This window comes from Teleopsis dalmanni, chromosome 2 (genome assembly GCF_002237135.1).
Source record: "Teleopsis dalmanni isolate 2A chromosome 2, ASM223713v2, whole genome shotgun sequence".
In the NCBI taxonomy this organism is placed as follows: Eukaryota; Metazoa; Arthropoda; class Insecta; order Diptera; family Diopsidae; genus Teleopsis; species Teleopsis dalmanni.
The window spans coordinates 1,515,749-1,528,142 of NC_051847.1; the positions used below are offsets into that span (position 1 = coordinate 1,515,749).

Genomic DNA, 12,394 nt, shown 5'->3' on the forward strand with positions numbered 1-12,394 from the left:
AATATATATGGAATATATGGAATATATAAATGGCGATGATATCTTAATATAAAAAGCAAAATAAAAAGAATCATTTTAAAGGTATAGTTAAAGCCGTTAAAAAAAACTTGTTAGGTGATCTAGTAGTCAATAAAAAATGATTTTGTAAGGCAACTTAAATCTTTAGGAAGAACTACACCGTCTTTAATTTATTTATTTATTTACTATGAAACATGACAGAACTACATTTGGATTATTCCAAATACAGGTACTTTTCTTTTGAAATTACACAAACTCGAAATTTTTCAGTTCAGTCATAAATAAAATAGTTACTATGATCAGTACAAATCTAAATGATATATTAACATTATCAGCGAGATCTTTGATTGTCAATCGAAAATATTTGAGCACCAAATCTTTGTCTTCCTTGGCTTCTTGTTCATCAGCTGATACCAATAGTCATCCAGGGCGTTTTTTCTTTTTAACGCTCACTTAGCCTTTTTTGATTTGTTTATAAAACTTATAAACTGAAACCTGGACACATAAGCCTTTTTGCCACTATCTTATGGATCTCGCAGCAAACATTTTATTATACAAACACAATTAAATGCAAAATTAACTTTTTATTGTTTACAAAAAACACAGTTCGATAAATGTCTGGCGTAAGTATGGTGTATCATCCGTGGTATTAGAACAAGTCATTACTTGTGCTTTGATGCAGAAGACTGCCACTCAAACTTAACTTTATCATATAATATTCATATATCTTTCTGGAAAATAGTGCCTAACGGAATAGTCTAATTTAAAGCAATTGTTCCTGTTCTTTTCAATAGGACCACATGGATATTTTCAAATGATTTTGAATTCAAATATTACTTTAGTAATATTGAAGCACTAACATCGTTACTAACAACTTCTCTTTAAAATACAGAAACTGTAGAGTGTTAAACTATTTCGACATGACAGGCTAAATTTGTATACCATTAAAAAAGCCTCTATTCTCTACGACGTCTTCTTCTTCTACTTTTAGGTTTCACCTGCAAAAGTAATTTCAAAGCAATTTATGTTTGCAGGTGTTACAGTCCAAACAGGAAAATGGAAATATCTTGCAACGGAAATGTTTTCCCTGCTTTTCCGTAATACCTCTTTGCAGGTTATTTAGTCATGGCAGCTGTTGCTAATAGTACTTCTGCCACTGCTGTTGCTGCTGATTGTTCTTGTTGCTGTTGTTGTTGGTAATACCAAAAATTTTTCCATCTATGGCTTGTTGGCCATTTTTTGATTGAGCACTGATTTCATTGGCAGCAAAATTTATGTTGTAAATTGCAATCAGTCATCAACAGGAACAATAACGGCAACAACAGCAGTGGCAGCAGCAGCAGAAGCATTGGTAGCAGCTGGCAAAATTGGCAGCTGCTCTCGATGCAATCAGTTTGCCTTTTAGCCAATCTGCTACTGTTCCATTGGCTCTGCAGGCGAGCATTTCAACGTGAGTGAGTCTTTACACGTGGCTTGTGTTACACACCAAATTGATATGTTTAAAATAATTTCTATGAATTTTTATTTTTATTTTCAGTGGTGATGGAAGCTTTTTAAAATATGCGAGTTCGAGTATTAAAACTTTTCAGAACAATATAAAAATATGTTTTGCTGTTTTTCGTATTTGTTTAAATGAATTTTTTAACGCGAATAGTTTCACCTCGTTCGAATGCTTCCGTACAGCACTTAATTTGCATGTCAGACATCGATTTAATCTGAAATACCCAATTTCTTAATGTGAGAATTTTATCACTTGTTTGCGCGATTTCCATTTAACTTTAATTGATAAAAAATAAATATAACGAAGAAAACAACATTGTAACATAGCACCAAACAATAAACTTGTTCCAAAAACTAAAATTACAGACTAAATTCGATGTTAATCAGAGATAAAGTAAATTGTGGGAACTATAAAGTTGGCAGCGAAAGAGTTCTAACTCTTTGGGTATCACTTTTCCTGCATTCCTGCGTTTTACCCGAACTGCTTTTACAATTTACGGTGCACATATTAGCTGTGCTATATGAATAAATTATATTAGGAAACACACATTTAAGGACATTCCCTTCAGTACATTTTAAATGAACTTCTGTTTTACAATAAAACAGTTACATATCCGTATACGGAATATCGCTTACGTACTTTATTTTTAATAGTCTGTCGTTAGTAAAGAAACTATTTTTTTAAAAAAACACAAAAGTAAATCTAATAAATATATGGGATATGTAATATTATTGTCTCTCATCTCATCTTAATATTATTCTTATCTCATCAACACTAATATTATCACGGTTCGAATCATACAATACAACACACATATATAGAGAGTAATATTGTATATAATATAATATCCGTGTATAATTCATACTGAGTTCTATATTTCATTAAAAAAGTGTGATCAAACGTCTTAACTTTCTTCTTATTTTTCCATTGAGTATTATCTTTATATATAGTCAAGATATTAATTTTTAAATAAAGTGTAAGAAACATGATTCAACGGGATGGGATCCTCATATTATTAGTTCTAATAGTTATATAAATATTAGAATATATAATAAAGACATACATAATATAATCAGATATCTGTAGTTGTTTATCTAACGTTACTGTTTCCTTTTCTTGCAGATGGCACTGGACGGCAAAACTATTATAAAGGAGGAAATTACAGAAAAGGACACATATGAGGCAACAGCATCTACAAATTCAAGTCGACGTAATAAATGTAAATATTTAATTGATATAATTATTAAGAAATTTGTGGTTTATTTATAAAATTGATTAATTTCAAGACCTTATTTATTTTTCATTATAAAATGAAAAAAAGAATAGAAGACAAATTAATTAAATTTTGAAATTGAAGAGAGGTTCATTATTAATATTAATCGAGGTACAGAGTGTCCAATTAAATTATACCAGAAAGAAAATTTTTGTTATAAAAACATCGTATCTTAAAAAGGAGTGTCTTATAATAGTTCCTATTAGATATGCAGTACCAAATTCTTTTTCAAAAAGTGTTTTTTTGTTCACAAAATTCATAGTTTTTTATGAAAATATTCCATATTCCCAAAAAAAAATCTTTAAACTGAGGTACTTTTTAAATGGTTTTTCCTGGATTGAATAAATGTATGAAATAAAAGTGCTTTGTAAACTATTAATATCTTTGAGGTGCTAGCAATAAAATGTTTTTGACTGTAAGGAGCGAATCTATTTTTCTGCAGAATATTTTGCATGATTTCTAATATATCGCCAACGTCGATCTTTGGGAAGGATAATAGTTCTGGTATCTTTGTAGACGATTTTCAGTCTTATTTGATATTATTTTTTTGAAAAATTTATTAAAAAAATAAATTTCTTAGTTGTTAACAATGTCTTCATTTTAAAACTTAGCATGACACAGTCAGCACAACAAACTACAGTTATGCTTGATATAATCTATGACTTAGGCTTGGATTATTTTTAGATATACTATGTTCGCATCTTCATATTTATTAATTCTAAAACAATTAATACTGATTAGTGTTGGTGTAGAAGTTTTTTTAATAATTGGAATTTTATTACAATCTAAATAACTCCAATTGATATCAATTTTAAAAATAAAATGTCAACACTTATCAGTATTGATTTGGATTCTTTAGAGGTCTATAATTGTAGAAATAGAGTGACATAGCCAGTGTAGGAGTGCAGCTTGGGGAGAAAGTTTTCACCTATAATTTAATAAAATCCTTATATATATTAAAAGAAAAAGAAGTATTTAACAAGTGAACTGATCAAATTAAATAAAAAAATCTTGTTCTTCTTTTCGAAATATAATCGGACATCATTCTTCCTTTTTGCAAATATTGGCTGGACACAATGAAGATTTGAAAATAAAAAATATATATTTAATATCTCTTTATAGACATCAAATGTTATTTAGTTTCATTGCATTTCAATATATGTTAACTTATTAAATGTAACCCTTCAGTAATCTCACGGTGTAGATTTTTTCTTATTTAAACGAGACCAAATGAGATGCAGATATATACTGTTGATCCTCCTTATCTACAACAGCTGTTGTATACAAGAAATAACTCCATCTGAATAACTGATGGAAGATATTTTGAATGTCTTGCATTAGTCTGTCCCTAATGTCTCTGTATTTAATTAATAAAAAATAAATAATTAAACAAAACTTCTTTATCAATCATCTTGAATCATCAAGTAACAAATAAAATGGATTTAGCATGATTGTGGTTTTGTTAGTTGCCAATTGTCTTAACAAAATCTAATGAAAATTAATTGTATTTATAATTCAAGCGGATTGTATTGTTGTTGTATTGTCATAAAACAAGATAAATGAAAGAAACATAGAATAAATAAAGAACAGAAAATAAAATATAAATTACTCGACACTTCAGATGCCTCGTAATATTCTGCTTTACTCGTCAATCGGCGCAAGATTTTTTAGGTGAACACTTGTATTTCATACGTACGAAGTGGATTATATCGCATTAGTTTAGGAGTCCATTATGAGAAGCAAACAGGTGTGATTTGAACAGTGAGAACATAAATAATCGCACACACCTCAATGCAAAATACAAAGCTCGAAATGTATTAAAAATAAAATAAATAAAACATAAATAAAATTAAATGAGATACTGCGACAAGGCACGCATTAATATGGCCGCAAATGCGAATAAGAAATTTGGGGAATGGGGTTCGGAGAAACGGGGTTTTTAAAGGAATTTATGAATTTCTGAAATTAATGAAATATATTTAAAGCAAATGTGGAATATTTTTAAAATTCTTCACAACTAAACTGTGTAGAATACCAGTCATTCTTCAATCATTAAGTCCAGGATATTATGACAATTCACACCCTGGTATCTAAAAGGCAATGAATAGATCAGCTCTTTTATAAACGATAGACATGTACTTTATGTTGGCATCGGTCAGTAGTAGAAAATTGTTATCCTTCAAATACCTTGGGTGAATATCAGTAGTTGATAATAACGTGGATGAAGAAATCCACGAACCACTTTAAATAAAACTGCTTATCATAACTTTCAAAGTACTATAGTACAACACTTTTCTCTTATCAGTACTCACGTATGGAACCAAAGCTTTGATGCTCGAACAAAAGTGTTTCTAAAAAAGAGTTTTACAAAAAATTCCCTCAACGATTACTAATCTGTATCCATTTATGCTCAGACCGCAAACCGTCTATAAATTACCTAGGGTTCTTGAACCAGCAAGGTCTTTTTACGTTATCAGAGCGTGCAGGTTTCAGATTGTTAAAGGTTCAATTAAACAGCATTCTCAGCACTCCTAGTATTTTCGGTGAATGTAGTTTTGACCGACTGTAGTTTAGTTTAAACTTATTTAGTCGTATCCTCTTTGATTTGAAAGTAAATCTTTGGCATTTTTCACATATCTCCTGTGTTCATGGTATTTTGTTTGTTTTATTGTAAATTTATTGTAAATTTTATTGTAAATTGTTTTTTATTCAAAGTTTATTATCAAATTTTGAATTAATCTTTTTGCAGTTGCAAATAAAATATATCTCATATCAATAAAAGAAATTATTTCAACTTCCAAAGACAACACATGACTCTTAAATTGGCTACTATTAAAAATATGTTTAAAATCTCACGTTCCATTTTCTTCATCATCCATTCCAGCTGTCTTGCAAACGGACCTCACTAATTCATCATTTTTGTGCATTTGAGAAGCTTATCAAAGACACAATTACTCCTTCGCCTTGCTTTTACTAAATTTTTCCGCAAATATTACAACTGTTGCAGATTTTCCCAACATGATGAATTTCTGTTATCCTTGCCGTGCGTCTAAAATCATCTGTGAGTATTTCAAGCGTGAAGCTGCTGCTTCTTCCCAAAATACGAGTAAGAGTAGCAGCGCCGCTACTGTTTATTTTTGTATTTTTTTGTTATTTTATATGTTCATGATTGCTTCTTTTTGGATGATTTTTGCTTGACTATGACCAAGAGTCCTCACAGCGAACCTCAACACTTTAACTCACTTTTCAGTTTGCAACAGAAGCAGGCAAGCTTGCGTGCTGACACTCGCTATGATTCCCATCAACTCGCTTGATGTGTTTCCTGCTACACGGCACCGCTTTGAGAGCATGTTTCTTGGTTGGTTGAGTTATTGGGGTGTGCAACTTCAGCCTTTTCATCTCCAGCAGCAGCATCGAGCCTTGCCGAGTATCAAACGTGGCGTAAAGCACGTGTTGCTGTTAATGTTCAAATTCCCATGCAATGATGTTCCTTGGCGGTTGTTGATAGCCTTGTTGATGTTGATTATGCCAACAATGAATGCCCGAAATATCTTCCATTTTGTGTGTGAACATTCCGCTTCAGCGTAGTTTACATATTTCCGTCCCCTTATCCTTTTTCTTTTTCCCAAAATGGTTGTGGCATGTTTTTGAACTTTTTTTAATGTTTGTTTGTCTCCCCGTAGTACTCCGAGGGACTCTGTAGTACTCCTTTGTTATCCTTTTCTGGTGTGGGTTTATTTGTGTAGTTCATATGTAAAGGCAGACATAATTAAGTTTGTTGTTAGCATTTTAGCGCATTGTTACTTTGTAAATAATTTTTTGAATACAATTCTGTTTTTTATAAGTTTTATTATTTTTATCTGCCTCTTGGCTTCGTTCCTGGTTATCGTAATTTTATTTAAGCGGTTTTTGGAAACCTATTTGCTTAGGGCGTTGAAGCTGAATACTTTCTTGCTGTGAGCAGATAAGGAAAATAAATACATGCCTATACGATTTTTAGTTTGTTAAATATCACAAAATTAATCAGTTAATATTTTAAAGTGGTAAGCAAGCTATGTTATTATACACAGTCCATTTCAAAGTAAACACAAAAATTTAAAAATTCATATGTAAAGAGAAAACATCTACTGACAATGGCATGCTTCCACCTTCCTTGATCTACCACTGATGTATTTTAAAAATTTTAAAAAATTTACAACTTTTGAACGAAAGCAAAGGGAGTTAATAATATGTTTCTATTGAATATTGTTTCTGTTACACAAGTTAAAGTTAAAGTCTTGTTAAATGGTAGCAAATCAAATAATCTGTACATATTTGTGAGAAGCGCTATAAGTTACAGAAGATTAATTATAGAAGAATTTATATGAGTGCCAATGTTAATAATATGTACCACATTTTTTTGCCAATCTGACAAACAACAAATATGTTATTATCAATTTAGATTTTAAATGAAATTCGAATCTCTTTGAATCAATAATAAATAAAAATTATAATAATAATAGGTATCCGCTTACATCTACTCCTACCTACTTCATAATTGATACCAAAATTTTGCTTAGTATATATTCTAAACTAATATACCGATTTAAAACTATTTTACAATTTTTAATTGTCAGTAAATATACCCAATCGATTTTAATTCTGCCCATAGCTACACGTTTTTATCTGGAATTGGGAACTTGTTTACATGGATCTCATCATAGCCAACGGCTTACACATGATGTGTAGTTCACATACACATCATTCACATCATCATTGCTTTTATAATCACCAACATTATCAATATTGTCTCAATGGCGTAATGAATATTTGCAAAAGTGATTGCTTTTCCTGCTGAACTAAATTCCACTAAGTGCTGCAGAGGCAAATGAATGGGCTGCTGCCCATCTTCTCTCTAAACCAAATTCAAATGCCTGACCCATTCCGTTCTGTTAAGCAGCGACAAACTATGCACACAACATATGGACGCAGCTGTGCAACTTGTGTCCATAAGCAAAATTATTGAAAAAAAGAGCACCGAACTAAAATATCGTAACCCTATTCTGATACTATAAATACGGGAAACTACGGAGCACAAATGGCAACTATGGGAATTTGGGTTGCCTTGTGTGCTTTTTTCTTTGGTTTTTCGTACTCCAACAAAAGTGCCATTGGCATTAGCCAAAAGTGCCCAACTGTGTATTGAGCGTTGTGTTGGATATGTGCTGGAAAATGGCTAACATCAGGTTTCAGAAAATATGTGAATTGTCAACAGAAATTTGCAAATACGAGTACGAATGAAAAAGGGGACCTCCAGCGCTAGCTACTCTTTGCATGCGGGTCACAGACTGCCGCACCATGTACAGTTGGGAGGCTTAGAAGCAGCGAGGCAGAGGAGAGCAATTCCTTTCCTTTGCTAATCGCACCATGTGGAAGCTGTCGCAGTGTGAGGAAGTTAAACATAAAGCAGCTGCTACTATTTAGCTTAGATTTTGGGTTTTGAATGGTTGCAGCTATGTTGTTGGCTGACCCATGGATTTTGCGGCTATGGAAAAGTTGCTAGCAAACTTTTTGTTGCTGATTTTATTTATTTGGAAAAAATAATGCTTTGCTCAATTTTATTTAACAAACCAAAAGGAGTTCTAAAAAATCTTAAAATTTATTTGCGGTTTGTAGAGCAAAGTGAACAATGACAGTTTATGTAAATGGCTATTTGTACTGTTCGAAGAGCTAAAATATACAACAAAAAAAAGAGACAAATGTCCTACAGGACACAAAATTGAGAAACAATAGTAATTACTCCTTTTACACTACAAATATACTTTGGACAAATTTATTTTGGGATTAAATATTAGAATAGTTTAAGGACTTTACATATTATTATTGTCATATTATTTGTGGCATCTTATTTTTATATACCTTGTTTAACAGAATTTATTAATATTATTCAATCTCTATCTTTGCTGTAATGCGACGCCACGCCTTGAATATAATATAAATCCTTCTTAATCTAAAAGCTTCCTAAGTCCAAAATCTACACGTAACACATCTTTCTTCTGATATCTAAACTTGTTCTTTTTCATTGAAAATTTAAGCTTTTGAATAGCATTTTTTCATTAAATTTGATTTTAACGTCGATATGACCGTAGTGACTATTTTACTTAATAGAAACTAATGTATTTATTAGAGAGGTTTCGAAAAATAGTAAACAATAACAGCAGAAATTCTTTTTATATTGTTTTAAATTTTCCATTTATGGAGAATTTAGAATTTCCTCAGTATTTTTTTAATATATATCATCAATTTGAATGCGCTAATGTGTTATATTTCTAAACAATTGCATCTCTATTCAATTGAATTACCTTTGCGTACATCACTCAATCTGCTTTCATCAACAACTTCGTCACCTCTTGCCACTCTACACACTTCACGCACTTTAAGCTTAAAATATCATTCATCAAATAATCTTAATTTAATTCTTTCAGTTTAATTTATCTCGAAATGGTCACAGTTTCTTCTCATTCCTTGTGCAGCATCCATGTCACTGCGGTAGATAACAGCCAAGAGCTGCACAACGCAGCTGTAGCACTTTCCCACTACGTATCCATAATACATCCCATCATTTTTCCACATTGTTTGGACAAGCTAATGGAAATTTTTTTGTTTGATGATGCCATTGACGATGAGAACGACAATGATGCTGAGTTCGATGGTAATGATGGCATCCTCAATGACAACATTTATTTTGTTGGAGCAGTAAACTTTTTTTTTATAAAGATCCTTTTTTTAAATTCTTTGCTTCTTTACATCCCCTCAGTTTACTTTTGCGATAATAATTGTGGATACAGCTGCAACTGTGTTTTCCCAACCATTCAACCATGCTTGTGCGCTTGGGGTATGTCGTAAGTTCTCTACTTTGCCACTTTTTCTCGTAAGCAAGTTTACATTTCACATTTTGACATACTCCACGCTCTGAGTACCCAGGAGTATAATGTTTGGGTTTTTATGGATAAGAATGTGACAATGAGAGCACATATATATATTTAAATTTGTGTAATCATGCACGTGCGTGCGCTTTCTTGTTTTCTTGGGTATGTGCAACTCCATATCGTTCCTTGCATTATGTTTATTTCTGTTATTTTCCTGGTGAAATTGTTTTTACTCCTTTTATCGCCTCTTTAATTTGTTTATACAGAAGATTGTCTTGAAACTCTGATAGAATCTTCCGACTGCTCATTATATAAGCACAAATAAACTAATGCATGTTCAATACAGGGTGTCTTGGAATAATTTTTAGCTTGAATTTATAAAATGAACAATGCTTATACTTATAATTTATACTTTGTAATCCGCGGTCAGTATTGCTAAACCTGAAATTAAGTCTTCTATGGGTCGCACTCTTAATCAATTGCAACACCATAAGTGTGCTTTCTTTGTGATTGACTGCAGTTCAGGATTTAGCTGAATACAAACAGTCTGCACATAACCAATTTGACTAAAATTCGATATCGAATGGACTACGATGAAGCCGGTTTGAAGAAATTACTAGATTTTTAGATGTGTTCTATAAATTCTTCTTTTCTAAAGTTAGATTGTAGCTTACACTGTACATTTTAATACTCATAGTTACCCTGTATATTGTTTGTACCATACAGAAAAGTTTGTGCATTATTTGCACAATTTTGTGGTGAAATTTCATTTGACATGATGGATCATGTTTCTGTGTTTTAAGCAGGGTTCTGTAACCATAGCAATCTCAATCATAACCCTTTACATATCCTGCATATCTGATTATATTTATTTTGGTGTCACAATTTAAAAGTCCCTTTTACTGGTTTCTCTACTGTCTGTCCAAATCTGAAAGCCTCACTCGCTGTGCGGAGGTCCTAACTATTTGTGTGTGGTCAAATGCCTCAGCTGCTTTAATCCAATTTAAAGTTGTTTAATGAGAGTCCTTAAAATATACATTGGTTACTTCTGCTTAAATTTGAAAATAAAATTTTAACTACAACTTTTGTATATTTGCTTTGTAAGGACGCTGCATTTGGTGTTGCAATTCCAAGTGACATAAGAAAAGGACGAAGCATCCTTGAATTATACAAGCCTTCCATTGTTCGTCATGAATGCATTATTTTGCTTAAATAAAATTTACTTGTGCCACTACAAATACAAGAGGGGGAGTGTGTATAATTTGGCTATTAATTTTAATACTTTTATTTTGTTATTTAAAAAATCTGATAAGATTTAATTGTTATTGAAGTTATCAAGAAATGTCAACATGACGATAAAACGAGATGTGTAAATGATAAGTCTACATTTATTAAAATTTTATAAAAGTATTTTTTTAAACATCATTGGTTAAAACATTTTCAATTTTTTTGCCAAGAAACACTTCTTTATTTCAAAATTGTTATAAAAGGGACAAGTAAAGTTTTCCACAAATTGTTCTATTTGCTAGCATCGGCACAATTATTCTTAGATACTTTGAACGGTTGGAGTAAGGTTATTATGGCGATCAATCTAAATTACTAACATTCATGGGAGAGCTAAAGACGTAGTTACCTAAGAAGTTTGCTCGCTTCTGACTAGAGCAGGACAGCTATAGGAAAGGTGTTCCACTATTTTTTTTCCTTTTTGCAACTTCTACGATATTAATAAGAGGAAACTTCCAACCTAAGAGTGTATCTCTCAAATACACATTGGTTAGGTACTCTCTTGGTAAGCTGTGTAAATTCTTTAATTTTTTTAGATAATTTGCAAGCACACAAACCTAAATCTCAGATAAATGTGTACGTTTGAAGAGAAATATTTGTTTTTTGAATAACACTGTTCTTCAAAAATAACTTACTAGTAGCAGTATTTCTGTACCGATCAATCTATGCAGGCTATTTAATCGAACTTGTAATATCCTTCAATATCATTATTTTATTTAAAACGATATTTTAGAGCTGTCAAACAATCTCAAGCCGACCTTAATCTCGATCCGTTTTTTTAAATTAAGAGTTAACATTGTTTGAAATGTTGTAGGTAATTTTGGATTATTTTGTAGAAAATATCACAAATCAATATGAATATAGCTTAGCATATTTTCAAGATCGCAACCTTTATTCGCATATTTAGCTTTACTGCTGTGAATGCAGTCCTACAAGCCGTACAATGTTACTTTTATATCACCAACTATTCTTTATGATAAATTCTGTGTGCTAAATGCCTACAGAAAATGTTGTTAACTGTTGCCAGCAAGAATCTACACCCATCAATCCAATGCTTATCAAACTTTACAGACTTTCTCGTAGACAACATAATATTTTATAGGTATTTGATGCCTTAACTTTTACAACAAATTACTGTAGTTATTACCGTCCTCATTGCTAGTGATGGCACTCTTTTCCGTACTCTTTTATTCTCACTTCCTCTTTGCTCATATCATCCCGAATGCAGTCAACAGCCAATTCATCCATCTTCGAAAATTTGTTATTTTATGCGAGTAACAAGTTCTTAAAGTTTTTATGTCCGAACATGTGGGCCATCATCAACTTTTGTGCAAGTGCACTTGCAACAATTGTTGGAACACATGTTTGCACTTTCAGCAACATTAGCAATAATAACACAAACAACAGCTA

At 31.6% G+C, this 12,394-nt stretch overlaps 1 protein-coding gene across 1 annotated transcript in view; it reads left to right on the forward strand.

The window, feature by feature from the left end:
- LOC119680163 (protein CBFA2T2) overlaps positions 1-12,394 on the forward strand; it is a 45,122-nt gene that overhangs the window by 29,149 nt on the left and 3,579 nt on the right. The window contains exon 2 of the mRNA XM_038092854.1: positions 2,642-2,738. Coding sequence (XP_037948782.1) covers positions 2,642-2,738 — 97 coding nt within the window. The remainder of the gene's footprint in view (positions 1-2,641; positions 2,739-12,394) is intronic.